The sequence below is a fragment of the Lepidochelys kempii genome, chromosome 6 (assembly GCF_965140265.1).
Source record: "Lepidochelys kempii isolate rLepKem1 chromosome 6, rLepKem1.hap2, whole genome shotgun sequence".
NCBI lineage: Eukaryota > Metazoa > Chordata > Testudines > Cheloniidae > Lepidochelys > Lepidochelys kempii.
This window is the reverse complement of record NC_133261.1, coordinates 101,171,217-101,190,277: the sequence shown is the minus strand read 5'-3', so window position 1 is coordinate 101,190,277 and position 19,061 is coordinate 101,171,217. Positions and strand designations below refer to the sequence as shown.

At 38.8% G+C, this 19,061-nt stretch overlaps 1 protein-coding gene across 7 annotated transcripts in view; it reads left to right on the top strand.

Moving 5' to 3' along the window:
* The window catches only part of FOXN3 (forkhead box N3), a 304,443-nt gene that overhangs the window by 266,081 nt on the left and 19,301 nt on the right, over positions 1-19,061 (top strand). For 5 of the 7 annotated variants that reach the window (XM_073349399.1, XM_073349401.1, XM_073349402.1 and 2 more), the window contains exon 5: positions 6,063-6,128. The exons of 1 other annotated variant lie outside the window; for it this stretch is intronic. In XM_073349399.1, the coding sequence (XP_073205500.1) occupies positions 6,063-6,128 (66 nt within the window). The remainder of the gene's footprint in view (positions 1-6,062; positions 6,129-19,061) is intronic. One more of the 7 variants, XM_073349403.1, reaches the window with a different exon arrangement.

Sequence of the window (19,061 nt, the reverse complement as noted above, 5' to 3'; positions counted from 1 at the left end):
ACTAAGACCCAAATTCTCAAACTTAGGCCCTGATCTTGCAAAAACATGAGTGAATAGTCCCATTGACTTCAGTGAAGCTACCCAAATGCATAAATTTACTCATGTGCATAAGAGTTTGCAAGATTGAGGCTGAGGTGCCTAAAGGCCTGCACCTAAATCTGTGTTTAGACATCTCATTATAAACTACTTGAGTTTTTACGTGCCTAACTATGGATTTAAGTGCTTCTTCCTTGGAATTTGAGCTTGAAATTTCAGGACATAATTGCTTAAAATATTAATTTGCTATTTTCTTTATTTTGGAATAAATTCAGTGTGCAGTTGGAATGATTAAATGGAAAATGATATACTGTATAGTAATTGAAATAAATCTACTATAATTTTGTTAGGAATTATATTTTGAAGCAATATAGACCCTTTTTAATTTTGTTACTGTAGTTTTTATAGTATGTTTTAATGATGAGGGAAGAACTAGCATTTTGGCAGGCCTGGACTGTTTTCATTCAGTGGCCAAAGAATTTGAAATAAAAAAACTCTATTACAAATAATAAACCAATAATTTTAAGGTAAAGTGTTTTTTTCCTTCTGTGTGAAACTGTAAACCAAAGATCAGAACAACATAATAGATGGACAGCTGGCACATTGGGGTTTCTCAGGTGCCACCTTTTGTTTTTAATTATTTTTTGTCACTTCTTGAATAAACAGTCTACCACTGAGGGTTACCCTCTGGCTTTCTGGCTTTTTGTGACCAATTCTGTGCCAAGATATTTCATGCTCATTACTTGACCATTCTGTATTACTGTGCAGAACACGTTCCGATCTGTACGTACTTTTTTTTAAGTGAACCTTAGCCACAAACATAGCTGAAAAAATAACCAACGCCCTGATTCAACAAAGCACTTAAGCACATAGTTAATTTTAGTGGAACCACTTAGTGTTTAGAGTTAAGCACATAATTCAGCACTTTGCAGAATTAGGGCCTGAGTCTGAAGTACAGCAGTTCTGTTATGGGTTTAAAACTCTTCATTTTGTATGTGCGTGTATGTGTTTTGCCTTTGACTTGTCAAAGGAATCTTCACTCTTGAATGCAGTGCTGGATAAAGTTTAGTAGCAGAATTACAACTACAGTATATCCAAATTATGTACCACCTCTGCCCCATTTAGACTATGTCCCTTCAGACTATTATGTGCTCTACTGTAACTGCTTACGGTCTGTCGCTGCTTTCAGCTACCTTCTTGATAGCATTTGCAGGGCTTTCAAAGAATGAGGAGCCAACCCTTAGATTTAGGATTGTAGTGTGGATATTACATAGTACACTGCATACTGTAGTGCATACACACCAAATACATATTCGGAGAACAAACTACAGCTGATCTATTTGCCAATAGCTTTTGCTGTTGCCTTTTTGAGGACTTTGGTTCTGAGGTCATTTTGATTTCTTCCTCATGCTCTTTATAGCACCCACCAGCTTGTCCTTCCTCTGCTCCCTGTCCTTTTCCATTTGGAAGGATTTCTTCTACTTCCACCTTGTGAATCTCCCTCGCTGTCTGTAGTTGCCTATTCTGGTTTCTCCTTTTCTAGCACTAAAGAGTGATCAAAATATGCCCGTTTAAACTTTGATTTTTATAGCCAAGGTAAAGCACTGAATAAAGGCATTTTTCTGACTACCATTCTGTTCTCCCCCTTTCTAAAAACCTCCATGTTGTGAACCATGAATGCTTGACAGGTACATCGCTAAGAGTCGCTTTGGCATTACAGCATGAACTTGCCCTTCAACTTTCAGTTTGCATTATGGTGCTGTCTGTACTCCAACTTTCTAGCCAGGTAGTGCCATGTTTGGCACCTATCAGTGTGTTGCCCTTTTCTGTGCCTGTGGCCTAGGCTGCCATGTGGTTTTCTTCTTGTAACAAGTCTTCGATGCTTTTTTTTTCTTTAATAGTACAGATGAGGCCTCTGCCCCGTTTATCCAGTCCCTAACTTTGGCCCACTTCTCTGCTCAGCATAATATCCCAATGTGCATTGTCCCTTATGTTGCTGATGCCACCCTGTGTGCATGTCTTTAGGGACTGTCCCCTGCTGAGGCGTGGGATAGCTTCCCAGATTTTTCAAAAGTGCAAGACACAAACATGGCTAGACAGCATAGCAGGTGTGGACATATCTGAATCTTGCTTATGTTGTGGAAAATAGCTGCTGTGGACACACCATGTTTGTTATAACCAGTTCTGATTAGTGTCCAAGTGATTACAAAACCACAGTTGTTCCTGTAGAACTGTCAAATCGTAAGACATAAAACTTTCAAGATATGCTGGCCACATCAATGTAGACCCACAATGTAGGGGTTGTTTATAAATGTTTCCATGGTGTATTTTTGTGTTTAATTTCTCTGGAAAAGATTATCATTTCCCCACAGTCTTTTCTACCCAAACACTGGAACATCATCTAAATTAAGAAAACCAGAAACTAAAATCATACAGGAACAGCCTATAAACAAAGGCTAAAACTGGATACGTGAATAGTAACAAAGTATATTGGACTACTAACATTCTTTCAATGTTGTTTTCTAAACTACTGTTTAACACAGGTAAGATCGTTCTATTTTAAATATGAATCTCCTCTGGACATTCTCCCTTTTTAGTCAAGCTAAAGAAAACAATATTTGATTTGCAGTAAATGAACTTGATCCTGTAAAATGTGGTGCATTAAACACACTATTCCACCCACGGGGACGTGAAAAAGTTTCAACCACCATTTCCAAACAGTTCAGCGTCAATCAATGCTGATTTTTGGGAAGAACTCTGCCTTTGACCTGTTTCCAGAGTTAATAACGAATGTGAGCTTGTGAACTCTCTTATGAGAAGTGTACTAGGAGTAATCCTTGGCATTAGAACATGTTGATGTGATCGGAAGTTCAGCACCTGCCTTCTGTACATTGGCATCTGTGCAAGTCAGAACAGAGGAACAACCAAACTGGTGCAAAAACTTCTTGTAACCGATTCTGCATTTGTTGAGTTTACTGTTACAGCAATCGTGTATTAAATATTGTCATGTAAGAAGTTGTTATAGCTATTTACAATACAATATTATATACTCAAGCTGGAATCAAATTCTTTTTCTCTGTAGGTGGAGTTAATTTATTTTTTGCTTAGACATTAAAATCTTTTACACTGCATGATTTGTATTATGAATAGCTTGTAGAACTTTCTACTACAACACATTACTCCCCTGGAAATAGAACAACACACACAAAAGTATGAAAAATGTATTTTTTAACAGTAAAAAGTATTTTCCAACATAATACCCAATATAGAGTACCATTAAGCTATTAGCAGTAAATTGAATTTTTTGGTATGTAATTTAGTATAAATACTGACAAGTTGTGTGTGTGTGTGTGTGTGTGTGTGTGTGTGTGTGTTTTAATGAGCTCATTAGTCATTCAGTTTAGCAATGCAGAGGCAGCAATCGGCAAGGGCGTGGGTTTTTATGTCTGCTTCAATTGCACACTTCATTTATTTGGACATCGCATAGGCGGCTTTCTCTGTCACACAGCATCACTGCACGATTAGCAAGTTTCGCCCCAGGGCAGCTGGGACGCTTTGCTGGGGCAGATGTTCTTTTCAGCTTATTCAGTGGCCACTCTTGGGTTGTTTACTGTTGTCATGGCTACCTCCATTTCCATAGCAGCCTTGCTGCTGCGTCTGAAGCAAGTGAATATAGTTATAAAAGGATCATATTTTATTCTGTTTCCATAACTTGCCATCTGTCAACGGATGGCTCATGATGGATTCAGAAACCAATTTACGAATAACAGCAGCCAAGTAACAATTTTTGCTTATATTAAAAGTAACAATAGGTATGAATGCAAATCACTTAGGTACCTTCAATGAAACACTGGTTTTGTTTTCCCTGATTTTAGAGGTTTTTGCTTCTAATGCTTTCTCACAATAATAATTTAAATTCTTATTGACATATGAAAATGACCGAATGTCATCTTTGTGTCTGATTCCATGCAACTGTTCTTGACACTCTCCACTGTGCTAGTAACTCATCCCAATACAGTGACTACAACTCATGAAATGACTACTTCTTGCACAGTGCATTAGTAATGAAACCTAAATACTAGGGCTGTTAAACAATTAAAAAAAGATTAATTAATTAATTAATCTTAATTAATCGTGCGATTAAAAAAATTAATCGTGCGATTTATCGCACTCTTAAAATAATAGAATACCATTTATTTAAATATTTTTGGATGTTTTCTACATTTTCAAATATATTGATTTCAATTACAACACAGAATACAAAGTGTACAGTGCTCACTTTATATTTTTATTACAAATATCTGCATTGTAAAAAAACAAAAGAAATAGTATTTTTCAATCCACGTAATACAAATACTGTTGTGCAATCTCTTTATAATGAAAGTTGAACTTACAAATACAAAATTATGTACAGAACATAACTGCATTCAAAAATAAAACAATGTAAAACTTCAGAGCCTGCAAGTCCATTCAGTCTGTCTTCTTGTTCAGGCAATTACTCAGACAAACAAGTTTGTTTATATTTGCAGGAGATAATGCTGCCCACTTCTTGTTTACAATGTCACCTGAAAATGAGAACAGGCATTCTCATAGCATTGTTGTAGCCGGCGGAGCAAGATATTTGCATGTCAGATGCGCTAAAGATTCATATGTCCCTACATGCTTCAACCACATTTTCAGCGGACATGCGTGTCCATGCTGATGACATGTTCTGCTTGATAACCATCCAAAGCAGTGCAGGCCAACGCATGTTCATTTTCATCGTCTGAGTCAGATTCCACCAGCAAAAGGTTGATTTTCTTTTTTGGTGGTTTGGGTTCTGTAGTTTCCTCATCTGAGTGTTGCTCTTTTAAGACTTTTGAAAGCATGCTCCACACCTTGTCCCGCTCAAATTTTGGAAGGCACTTCAGATTCTTAAACCTTGGGTCGGGTGCTGTAGCTATCTACAAATCTCACATTGGTACCTTCTTTGCATTTCGTCAAATCTGCAGTGAAAGTGTTCTTAAAATGAACAACATGTGCTGGGTCATCATCCGAGACTGCTATAATATGAAATATATTGCAGAATCCAGGTAAAACAGAGCAGGGGACATACAGTTCTCCCCCAAGGAGTTCAGTCACTAATTTAATTAATGCATTATTCTTTTAACGAGCATCATCAACATGAAAGCATGTCCTCTGGAATGGTGGCCAAAGCATGAAGGGGCATACAAATGTTTAGTATATCTGGTATGTAAATACCTTGCAATGCTGGCTACAAAAGTGCCATGCAAATGCCTGTTCTCGCTTTCTGTTGACATTGTAAATAAGAAGAGGTCAGCATTATCTCCCATAAATGTCGTAGTGATTGGCTGAACAAGAAGTAGGACTGAGTGGACTTGTATGCTCTGAAGTTTTACATTGTTTTGTTTTTGAGTGCAATTATGTAACCAAAAAAGTCTACATTTGTAAATTGCACTCTCACGACACAGAGATTGCACTACCGTACTTGTATGAGGTGAAATGAAAAATACTATTTATTTTGTTTATCTTTCACTGTGCAAATATTTGTAATCAACTTTTATTTCAATTACAACACAGAATACAATACATATAAAAATGTAGAAAAACATCCAAAATAGTTAATAAATTTCAATTGGTATTCTATTGTTTAACTCTGATTAATTGTGATTAATTTTTTTAATCACGATTAATGTTTTTGAGTTAATCGCGTGAGTTAGCTGCGATTCATTGACAGCCCTACTAAATACTCCTCACCAGAATTAAATAGCAAGCTTGAGAGGAATAACAGAACACACCGTGCACACAAACATATACAGTACAGTGACAAATATATTTCAGTGTAGTTGACTTAACAGTAGTTTTGGGATCATGTGCAAGTTTGATCACATGTTGGAATTTTCCAAAATAACGTCTTGGATACTTTAATCTTTATTCCTTTTCAATGCAGAGATTCGGTCTAGCAGGGGGGTAAAAACAAGATTAGCCCAGTTGTAAATAATGTATTTATTGGTTGATTTTTCCAGATCCTGACATTGATGCTGCCACTGCCATGATGCTTTTGAATACTCCCCCTGAGATACAAGCAGGTTGTGAGTAGATATTTCTATAGCATATAGCACCATAGACATGTAAAGTTAACATTCTCTTTTTATAAGTATACAGCATACCAGACAAAAAAGGAGGATCTAATGGAGAAATATAATTCCCTTGTAGACACTACTTTACACTAAATATTATTTTATTTTTTGTGAAATATAATATCCACTATTACATGAATAACAATTTTATATCTCTGTGTTAGAGATAAGATTATTGTTATTCATTAAATACATATAATTTAGTGATGTGGGACAAGTGAGATAAGACCTGGGGTAACCACCAGAAGTTGAGAAAGAGACGAAGGATACATACTTTTTGTTTTCATTTTGCTTTGATTTGACTCCATCATGTGTGTGATTGAGGCCACCTGGATGTTTTCTAGTCAGTTGGACACTATTTCACATCCTTTCTTGCATGCATACTTCGCATTTTGCCTGTGTGATATGCAGTGCCAGGGCCCTACGCAGGCTCCAGGAAATCTGGCAAATTTTGGCTTCCTGCCCATAGGTCCCTGTCATTCTCCAGCTGGACCCACAGATATTGTGATAATTTTTTATTGTTTGAGGCTAGGAACCCATTGTGTTAGGTGCCTTACAAACATGGGACAAAAAGATGGTCCCTGCTCCCAAAGACCTTACAATCTAAGTATAAGACTAAAGACGACTGATAGAGATGGGGGAGTACAAGGAAACAATGGGACAGTATTGGTCAGCATGACGGGCAGTAATACCAAGCAATTCACAGCTTTAAATATAAAGACAGAATTTACCTACAGCCGTTATGAAGCCTGGCTAGCTTCCCTGACATTGGTTTAGCTCACGTGACCAAATAAGAACTGTAAGGGAAGCCTTGGTCAGCACTTCCTTGCTCTGTCTGGGGAAGAGAACCAGTCAGAATCCAAAGCATTCCCTGCACAGCCAAGGAGAGCTTTGGGGGGCGCCATTGTCAGCCTTCTTTGAAATCTCATGGGAGAAGGATCTGCTGAGAATCTCCTCCAAGAAACTCCTCTCCCCAGAGAAAAACAGATTTGACCTCACTCCCATTCTGGTTCATCCCATGGGATGAGGCTGAGAATGTCATTGGAAGGGGGAGGGAAGTGTACATGGTGAAAGGGAGAGATTTTATCAAGGGATGTGGCATTTGGGATTAGTGGAAAGAATGGGCTGAGAGAAGCAGCAGAGGAGAGGACACTGAGGGGATCAGTTAGAAAAGAGAATTGGTGGGATATGAGGAGAGAGAGCAAGAGCAGAAGGAAGAGATGAAGAACGTGGGAAGAAGAAGTAGAGAAGATAACACAAGGAAAGAGAAGGAGGAGATGGACATAAAGAAAAGAGCAAACTGAACATGATGTACTAAATTACAGAATAACGGGAAAGTGAGAGTGGAGTAAGGGATAGGCCAATGGCAAGGGAATGGGGACATAGTAAGTTACTCTTCAAAATGTTTGAGTGGAAGTAGGTTTGGGGCCCAGGGGTCTCTGGCACATCCACTATAAATAGCAATAAATCATTTGGCTAGGGATAACTTAGTTTATAAAGATACTTCTGAAAAGCCAGTTTCTTACCTTGTTGGAATGTACCAGATCCTCCTCCCACCAATCCACCCCACCTATCCTGCAAGTTACTCAGTTCAAACACGGACATATATATAGAGAGAAGAATATAAGAGAAAAGAGTGAAAACATCACAGCTCTGTCCACCCTGCCAACTTCAAAGATATCAGCAAATAATGATGGCTCTCAGGCTGGAATGTAATCTCTAGCTAAAAACTAGTGACTTAGGTGGAATAGGCTAAGTGGGATGGGCAACAAAAAGTGTTAACCCATCATTGATCCTTTAGATAAAATATTATTGCTATGTTATCTCTCTGTAAATGTAAAATTAGGAAGGTGGGATAACCTGTTCTGTGAATTTCAGGGGGCCCTGCCTGTTTACCATATTAGGAAAATCTTAGGCAACTTACCTCAGATAATATCTAGTGCACATTGAGAAACTACTGCATGAAAAAACTTCTGACTTATTTTCAAATAGAAGGTAATGAGAGAGAAAAATTTCACAGCAATCCCGATTGTCCTACAGAAGCCCACATTTCAGACTCTACTTCTGTTGCCAACTGTAACAGATTGTAAATCAAGCCATAAATCATCAGTGAAGAAAACATGCTGATGTTATCAGAACCCTTGAAGATTTAGGACTCAATCTGCAGTGTTAGGTTACAGTATCATGGGTGTATTCAAATCGCAGCTGAAAAATGCCCTGGGTTGAACAATGTGCCTTTCGGTATTTGGTAGAAAGTGGAAGGGGCATTATGTGCAGTTTGACCACAACTGATGATAACTGACTGTTGAAAATGTTTTCAGTAGCTGAGCATGTTTGACTGCAGGTGTGGCAGCTGCTTTCACAACAAAGATGAGCGGCTGAAGACATTCAGGAGCCAAGAGTAATTTCGCAATCTAAAAAAGTGATAAGTCAGTGAATTTAAATCTTCAGTTCAACCAAGCCCTGCCTGCACTACAAAAATAACAACGTCTAAACATGATTGTGAATCATAGTTGTGGGCAAACCAGATACCGTACTTTAATTCATACCTGCATGGACAGAAAAAAACAACATATTCTAACCATGTTTCAGGTATCTACCAAGCTTAAATCCTGCTTTTCCAGGACATAGTTTTATTCTGGAGTGTATGAACAGAAGAAAAAAAATGTTTGCCCACAGCCACGTTTCACAATCGTGTTTTAAGCTTTATTTTTGTAGAGTAACCTCGGCTTTGCTGTCAGAAATTAGTAGTCTGAGTTCACGTTCATCTCTGGTGGAAAGTACCTCCTCACCTACACCAAGAAAGCCAAAGACAGAGCAAATCGTTCCTGCATTGTTACAGAATTTTTATATTTAAAAATTACCATTTAAAAATCGATACGCATATGCCAAGTGCTGCTGAAAGCCACAGATGCATTTTAATATTGACTTTTGCTCTTACGTTAAATGGCACCTAATCCTATGCTGCCTCTATTCACCATTTACACCCAGCCTCACTGTATTTTCACTGTCACTTAAAAACTAATATATAAACCTCTTCATAATTTAGATTATTTTTTGTGGGGGAGGTTACGTTATAGAATCTCATAAAATTGATCACAATTGACGCCAAAAGCTTGAAAATAATACAGTTATAGTCAATTATTGACACCCTGTCAAATGCATTCTTGAACCATTTAAAATTTTCCAATAAAGTACCATGGTAAATCACTTCAGATTTTTAATTCAAACAAACAAACAAACACAAAAAACGGGGGAGCCAGCAGGTACAAACTCTATTGAAACATACATCCAGGCTCGCACTCAGAGCAAAGCATGAAAGCTGCTACAATAATGTTCAGAAAGACAGTGGAAAAATACGGTTTTAAGCTATTATGTATTCTAGTTGGCATACATAATATACAGAATTAAGTATTGTATTTTACAGAATTTTGTAAAGATTTACGCAAAACACTTCCTTAAGAAGTAATAGTAATTATCACAAGTCACAAATACGTTGGAACTTAATATTTTAATACAAATTCATGTATTTATTTCCATCATGACCAATATTTAGGTTTATGTTTGTAACTTGAGGATACATGTTGGCTTGCTAGGTCACCTGTGGCAAGTCACTTTGTCTCTGTGCCTTAGTGTTGCCTGTTAGCCTCTCTGCACCTTAGCTTCCTTTGAAGTCATAAGGAGCTATGTGAATGATAAATATCTTTATTAGAAACCACTTACAAGCCTTTCGTGATTGATCATTCTGGCCTTGTACAGTTTCCATTCACTAGGCTATGTAGCTTCCCCAAGTAGCAGAGTAAAGGCTTCTGAGTTAGGAACTTCTGTTGTAATCTTTGGCAAACTGTAATTTGTTGTCCTGCCATTCTGTGTGACCTTGGGCATATCACTTAACCTTGCTTTGCTGTACCATAGTTTTTCTACTTCTTTGCAATGTGTTTGGAGAGCCTCCGACAAAAATTACTATATATGTATAACATATTAATACTTTACAGTTAATAATAATAATAATGGGTGAAATCATTCCTTGAAACAGTTGCTTTAGAGGACAGAAGAACTAGAGGGAGTAGCGCACACATCAATTTATTGCTGCAACTAGTGAAACTAATAGTTCAAGCACCATAGTTCAAGCATCATAGTAGGGATCCTGGTCTTAATTCCAAAAGGTCCTGGTTCAGCAAGGTAGTTAAGCAAGTATGTAATTTTAAGCATATAAGTGGTTCCATTGATCACTGTGGGATTACTTGCATAGCTGCAGTTACACATGCACTTAAGCACCTTGCTGAACTACAGTTTAACAGCACAAATGCAAACAATGATTTGCTAGAGAGAATGCAAGTGTTAACCAGGGAACTGAAGGCTGGACCTTTCTACATGAGGGTCCCCTCAACTCTGAAAATGCCTCCTCACTTTCCAACATCTTTGTTTCAAAATAGCTTGAATCTGCTGACCTTCAGGGCACTCTACAAAGCCTGTTGTTTTGGGTGGGATTTGCAGAGTACTGAGAAGCGTGGTGAGGAAGGAGTTCTTTGGGTCCTTAGGAAAGGATTTTTGGTGTTTTCTTTGTATAAAACTATGGGGTGGGGGACTGTCAGTTGCCCTTTTTCTGCTTTGGAAAATGTTTTTAGTTTTCTCTCAGGACACGTAGGCACAGATTTGTAAAGGTATTTAGGCATTGCAATCGGCAGTGTTGCAACACTTTACTAATTTAGGAGCCTAAATTTCATTTTCAAAAAGGATTTAGGCACTTAAGGGACCACGATCCCATTAACTGTCTTTTTGCTTATATTAAATTAAAATAAAATGCTTAATGAGGTCTGACTTTTTTCCTCATTGACCTAAAATTTGCTTCCCAGTGTAATTTACTGTTCGATCCAGGCCAAGTGATTGTGGAAATGGAAGACCTGTTTTCAAGAATGGCTCGATGCAGGTATAAACGTAAAATAAAAATCACTAGAAGAAATTCTGCACTTGGACTGATGGGTAAATGGAAAGAGCTGCTATCTTGATACATCTTTACTCTATGAAACCTGATAACCACAATGCCCTATCGTTACCTCTTGTAAACAAACAATAAATAGTAAAGCTGGCTGGGAATTTATTCTGACAGAATGTTTTTCAATCGGAAAATACTGATTCACTGAAACAGCACATGTTGCAGAAATGTGCTACTTTTAAAACTCAATTTGAAATTAAAATGGAATAAAAAGCATTTTGGTAAGGAACATTTCCATTTTCTGTTTCAAAGTTACTTTTGTTTCGGTTTTTAAAATTTGTATATTGTAAAATATAAAATGAAAAAAGTAGGAACTGGAGTAGAACATTTCAGTTTTGTCAAAACAAAACATTTCAATGTACCTGAAATGCATTCCCCCCTTTGCCTATTTACTACAGAATGATGCTTATAGATCTGCGGTTTCCCACCTCCTACCCCACCCCTTACATGGCAGAAGGTTGCAGAGGTTGCATAGTTTTATAAAGTTTTCTCATAAATGTGAGAGTACGTGTCTGGGATTAAGTGGCAACAGAGGCTATGTCTACGCTACACCATAGTTCGGCCTACGGGAGCCTGGATAGCCAAGCGCAGCAAAATGCTGTTCTATAACTTCCCCATGTGGATGCTGCTGGTGTGAACTAAAAGGTTCCTAGTTTCCATTAATATAGTCCTCTTCAAAAAGGATTACATTAAGTGAACCAGGAACTTTTTAGTCTTTGCCCACAGTGTGCACATGGGTCAGTTACAGTGCAGCACTTTGGTGCGCCCTGCTGTTCATGCTCCAGTAGTTGGAACTTTGGGGCAGTTTAGACAAGCCCAGAGATTCGCTTAAGCTGCCAAATGGGAGCAGGGAGAGGAGTTAAAATTATGCAGCCTAATGGGGAAGTTTGGGCTTGGCGTGGTCTTAGGGTAGTAAGATTATGGGTATGTCTACGCAACAATCAGGAGGTGTGATGGCCGCATGCGTAGGAATACCTGAGCTAGCTTTGATGGAGCTAGCTTGCTAAGAGTAGCAATGTAACCACAGTGGCATGGGTGGCAAAAAGGGCTAGTTGCCAGAGTATAGTCCCACTAGAACCCTAGGTATGAACTCGGGCAGCTAGTCCATACCATCAGGGATACTATTTTTAAAAAGCTAGCTTGATCAAAGCTAGCTCAGTTATGTCTACATGTGCTGCCCCTGTTGCAATGTAAACCTAACCTATGTGATGAAGAGGTTGCAAGCTTATCCCTGAGGAGCAAAATGGAAGAAATTAGGAAGATGGGGCCAAATTCATCACTAATGTAAGATGAGGCAAGTCAGTAGTGTGGCATATTAAGCAAATAACGTTTGCTTGTGGCAACCACTGATGTCTTATGCCTTGCACATCACAGACATTTCCCTACTTTCCATGTCTGTAGCCTGAGCTAAGGTGCTGTGGCAGACACTGAAATGGAAAAGAAATTAGCAGATGAAGGCAAAAATTGACATCCATTAGGAGAAGGCCTATATCTCTGTTTTATATCCATCTCTTTTGTGGTACAAGAGATGGGTCAGGAAGGACAGCCTCTGCCTGAAAGCCTGTGTCCCATGATACCAAAGGAGACATGAAGACAAATCTGCTCTTGCAGAATACCTGTATGGTTTAATGTTCACTTTAAAAACAGACTTTCTCTATCAGGCAGATAAGCTTAGTTTGGTAAGTTTATTAGTGCTCTAAAAACTGTGCATTCAGTCTAGTGAAGAGAGCTATTTACCTTGAGCTAGAAGAGTTAATAAAACACGCACCCATCTCCCAAATGGAATGTGGAAAATGTTTGCCTTTAATACTTTCTCCTTTTTAAGGTCCCTGATTTTAAATACCATCTCAGGGCTGAGCATGGTTTATTGTAACTTCCATGCCATAATGTTTGAAACATGAATTTCAATTCCTTAGTTTATTTAGCTGGATGCTGCTGTGGTCGCTGTATGGTGGGTGATTCTATGCACTGCATGTTCCTTGTCCTTTTTTCACCCCTCTCTTTATTACTCACACTCCCTGTGTCTAGTTCTGATGTTAAAAGGGTAAACTCTTCAGGGCAGGGACCTCATCTTTTCTGTGCCCTATGAGTGGTTTTCTGGTTGCTGTGAAATACTTAAGTTTAGGTGGGATGCTTAAGTACAGTAGAGATGAACTCTTTTCCTGTCAGCAAAATACAAGGTTATGGACATTATCTATTAAGGGAAGGGATAAAGGAAGCCATATTTCTTGCAGCTTTCAAAACTAAACTGTACCATGTGCTAGAGTATGTATCACAAGGAACAATCCTGCATTGACCGAGGGGTGGCTGCATGACTTAGTAGCTTTCTTCCATCTCTGACTTCTATCTTGCAGCCCAAGTTTTGACTTTCTTTGATTTGTGGGTTTGTATCAGATCCTTATGGATTAGTATTATAAATGTTCTCTGTGTATAGCAGTGTGGTAGTCACTTTATTGTGGGTTATATTGTAATACAAAAACTTGCAGGGAAGTGTAACAAGTTAAAACTTTTTTCCCCACACAATTTCAGAGTTATGGTTTTTATATTTTTTTTCATTAGATGCATTGTTTCTCTCTCCAGTTGATCATTGGAAATCTTGATAAAAGCAAGGAAGGGTAACTATGGAATAATTGCTATGGAGAGGACCTGATTTTACTCACACTGGTGTAAATTAGGAGCAACTCCATTTAAAATTCATTGTATTACACCGTTGAGATCAGAATCTGTCCCATATTGAGAAGAAGCGGAGGGTGAATTTTTAGAGCTGGCTTCGGGGTCATGGCCCTGATTCTCCACACATACAAATATTAACTCTGTTAACTTCAGTGGCAGTACCTCTTGATTTACACTGGTGTACGTGAGAAGAATCAGGTCCAATATCTGTGTCAGTACAAAATAATGGCGAAAGCTGAATAGTGAAAGACATGTACACATCTTATTGTTCCAGCGTCTGGAATTTCTCTAAGACAGCTGTTTATGAAGAAGAAAAAACATCTTAAAGGGGAAAAATATATATGTGGTTGAGTTTCCTTAGCAGTGTGTCTCTAACATAACAAAGTTCTTTAGTCATTTGCACAGAAAGAGGGGAGATTACTTTAAAAATGTCTGTCAGGAGGCGGCGTGTTATGTTAGTTAAAGCAGGATTGACAATGGGGATTCAGAACCATAGAACGTTATTCCTGATTGCCAGAGACTGACTGTGTGACCTAGACACAGGCTTGGTCTACACTACCAACTTACATTGGCATAACTATGTAGCAGCTGCCACTATTGCACTGTAAATGGAGACAAGCCCTAAATCACTTCCTTGGATCACCCATCTGTAAAATGAGAATAATACTGATCTCAGGTTGGGGGAGGGGAGGGGGAATAAGTTTATGCTTAATTAATTAATATTTGTAAAGAACAAGTAGGTCCTTACGTGCAAGATACTATGTAAATACAGTGTGTTGTTTTTACTATGGCTCAATTGTTGCTCTTCGAGCAGTCCCGCTCAGTCACACTCTTCTTTCTGGTTCCCCATCCTCGGGGTGGAAGTACCCTACACCAGACCTATACCTGACACAGATTACTTCCTCCGTGCAGCTGTGCTGGACAGCGTATTGGCTGGGGTTGGGGGAAACGCCCACTCAGACCTCACCCATCAGCCCAGGGAGCGGGGTGGTGTTCCTGCTATCTTCACCCTCACATAATGCGGGCAGTCAGGATGGAGTTTGTAAAGGGGTCCTTGTGCCCTCCTCCTCCCTTGTGCTTTGGATGTTAAGGACCAGGTTGTGAGCCATCTAAGTAAGAAAACAATGCCCGAATTACTGAAGTTAGGGCAGAGCAATTCTGAATTTTCAAACTATTGGACTTTCAGTTTTCAAATATGAATCATTCAGTTTAAAAATATTTTTGGAGTGTTACTTGGTATTGGAAATAAGAGTATTGGTGCAGTGTGAAATGTTACTTTCATAACCGGATCTTTAAAGAAGATAGGAGCAAGTAATACAAAATATGCAACAGAAAACCATCCTAGCATATGGGCTGAATGGATTACCTATCAATCAAGAACTTCTACCATGAGGTGGTTGTCATTCTTTTTTTTTTTTTTTTTTTTTTTTAAATCAGAGGCTCAGAAATCCATTAACACCAATTCAACCAGTGAAAATATGTGTTTTCATTATGGCTTTGGCTCGTTATTGCTTCCTCCCCTCCCCCCAGTCCCTATTGCTCTGTTCCACCCAACCTTTCGGGTATCTTGTATGTTGATATCACCTGGACAGTTACGTAGTGATGCTGTTACGTGACAATTCAGAAAGTATTGTGAAACAAAGGCATTGGCAGCAATGACATAATTAATGTAACCTGAAGTAAATGATGATTGAATTTGGAATGATGATGTTTTCAATATACCAGCTACTGCATATTTTAAATTAAAGATAAGGTCCCTGGATCTTTTCCATACTCAGGCAAGTAGTCTTGCTGAAGACTTTTCAGGATCAGATCCTTTATTAAACCCAAGCGTAACAAAACTGGCAATGGTGGGGAAAGAAATGGGCTGCAAACAGGGAGCCGGGCCTAAAGAGAGAGCAATATTGCTTCCGGGGTGACGTTTCTCAAAGGATAGCAGGATTTTATTTTGCATCTTTCACGTTTCTAAATGGGTTTCACACTGTTCCAAATGGTCAGCATAGAAGACGATGAGATGAGAAGGGGTATAGATATGAAGAGAACAATTAAGAGGAAGACATGAAAGGTTGGGACGGGGGAGGGAGATATTCATGAGAGCAGAAATGTAAGCAGAGGTTGGGTTAGGCAGAACCTACCATCTGAGACACAGAGTCTTGAGCTTGATACAGAAGTGGAGTATAAGCTATTGAAGGGATTTGATTAGGAGAATCATGATCTGAGAGGCAGGAGACAAAAAAAAGCTCTTCATAGCATTATTTTGTATGGCTTACAGTGGAGCAAGATGAGAACTGGGCAACAAAAGAGCTTGGAATACTCAGAGTGAGAGAGGACCACGATTTTAGCCATACGACTGGGGAGGAATTGAGTGATTTTCAAGGGTGTAAAGACAGAAACAGGGTTTTTCAGTGGGCTGGATATGAGGGGATAGGAAAAGGAAAGGAGTGAGAGGAGAGAATGTCAGGTTTCAGAGTAGCAGCCGTGTTAGTCTGTATTTGCAAAAAGAAAAGGAGTACTTGTGGCACCTTAGAGACAAACAAATTTATTTGAGCATAAGCTTTCGTGAGCTACAGCTCACTCATTGGATGTGACACTGAGCTTGCAGATCTGAACAGAGGTGGAGCAAGGAAGGAAGAGTTGGGTGCTGATTTTTTCCCCTTGTTTTATTTGAATTGCCAGTATGTTGGCCTTGGGAAGTTTCTTGAAGTTCTTTAGGCAACACTTGTAACTCATTAACATAAATCACAAATTCCTCCATATCCCTTCAGGCTGTTGTCCTTGGGAAGCTTCATTCAAAGGATTGTTGATATTATAGAATTTATTGCTCTGAAGTGAAGGGGACTTTGCATTTAAAAAAACAGTACCGCATAATATGCACCCCTCTCCTATACTGTGTATCCACACTCCTTCTCGAAAAGCCATGTTGATATGTGACAGTTTTATCTGTTGCTTCAGGCTATGTTGCTCTTTTGGGTTTTTTCCTAATCTTATACCTGAATTTTCCTTGAGCTTTACTCTACTAGTCTTATATTACTTACGTATATTATACTTCACTGATATTCAGGCCCCTTTAAATAGGCACTGTTTACACAGATTTGGTCCAAAATTTTACATTGTGTAAAAGCAAGCTTGCTTTTGTAAAATCCCAACAGTTGTTTTAAACAAATAAACATTCAATTGCAGTGTTTGCAACCTAAACATTGGAGCACTAGAATCTGGACGCGAAAACGATTATGCAGGGAAACTGACTTCATTGATTTTCCTACGTTGGGGGGGGTGTGTGCAAAAAGTAGAACAGCATAAATAGCAAAAAGTAACTTTTTAAAATTATTTCAGTTAAATAACTGAAAGTCAACTTCCAGCCTAAAGTTAGTCACCGAAAGCTATGTTTGGACATGTACATATAAGTGACCTGTTGTCCAGAAGTGCTAAAAACCAAAGGTGGGTAGAAGCCAGTGACAGGATTTGATTAGGGATTAACATGCTCTAAGCAGAAGGGAAAAGATTATTTTCACAGCAATGTTCTGTGTGGTTTGGAGTTGAAGCAGGGTGAGAATCAGGATGCCATTTAGGAGGAGATGGTAGTCAAGATGGGATAGGACCATAGCTTGAAGTCAACAGGAACAGTTAATGTTCAGTACCTAAGAAAATCAGGTCACTTTAGTTTAAGTGCCTAAGTATATATTTAGGTGCCTAACTTTAGGCATCTACTTCTGAAAATGTTGACATACGCTGGCAATAGTAATAAATGTTTCTTTTGAAGAGTATTTTATTTTTAGATTGCCAGTCTCCCTTCAATTAGAATTAAATGAAAGGTCTTTAAAAATAAAAAGCAGTTAGAGGACATGCACAATAATAATACTGGCAATTGAATGAATCTATCCACATCTTTGGGAGGGTAATGGGAAAATGACTTTTTAAAGGAAAAGTGATGAGAAAAAGAAAAATCAGGGCTAAATAGGGATACTTTACTGAGAGACAAACTTAGATTGGTAAAGGCTACTGTTCCATTCTGAGATGGCCCCAGTTGTGGTGCCAATATTGTAACGGATTGTTGTTGCTATTGAAAATACACCCCCACCGTCCACACACACGTGCACAAAGTGAAATCTGGAGTAGTTTTCCCTGTTGATTTGAAAATACCTCAAGTGCTTTTGATCAATTTGCATGCAGAATATCTAGTTTTGCAATTTAAATGATAATGACTCGATGGCGACTTGCACTATGTGCTTTTGATGGCACATAATGGGGAGTAAGAACCTCCTCTTAAAAGCCTGCATGAGACAGCCAGGACTTGGGTCCAGTTGCACAGAGTAAGCAAGTGCTGTGCGCCCACTATGTACAGACACTCCTCAGAGAACATCGGGGAGTGAGCAGAGCCAGAGGGCATGTCTTCACTGGCAAAGTTGAAGTGCTGCCATGGCGCTTTCATGTGGCTTGTGTAGTTGCGGCATAGCAGAGGGAGAGAGCTCTCCCAGCCCTCTAAAAAAAAAACCACCCCCATGAGGGGCGTAGCTACCAGTGCTGGGAGCACAGCTCCCAGCACTGGTGCACTGTCTACACTGGCAGGTTACAGCGCTGAAACTTGCAGCGCTCAGGAGGGTGTTTTTTCACACCCCTGAGCGAGAAAGTTGCAGCGCTGTAAAGTGTCCGTGTAGACAGGTCCGTAGTTCTGTCATTTCAAATATTCTTCTGGTCAGAACAGCTGAGGTAGCGTTGCAGCTGTCGTGATTTGTTCCTGATATAGGCCGGAAAGAATGCAAAAATATATCCCTGAAATCCTCCCCCTCTCATTTTTACTTCAAAATAGTGACTGTAGACGTCACGCAAGTGTGATGAAAAGTACTTACTTCTAGCACAAAACCTTGTGGTCCAAAGCCACAGTCTGGAATTCAGCTGAATTACAAATCCCTAAAAATCCAAAGAAACTTTGTTGTCCAAATAGTCAGTACTTGTATAATTAGGTGTCCTAGTCTTTCCTTGAATAGGATAGGACCTAACGAAGATGGAAGATCACTGTTCAAATAGTGTACAATGATAAAAAGTTATGACTTATGGATATAACGGCTTATAATATGGCTTGTATTTTGGTTACAATATGTTCTTCCTAAAGTATTTGCCATTTTTGCCTTAGATAAATTTTACTTCAGTAATTGCAATGTTACCTAAATTTTCCTGTTTACTGTAGGATGTTGTGTAAGGAATTGTCTATGGCAATT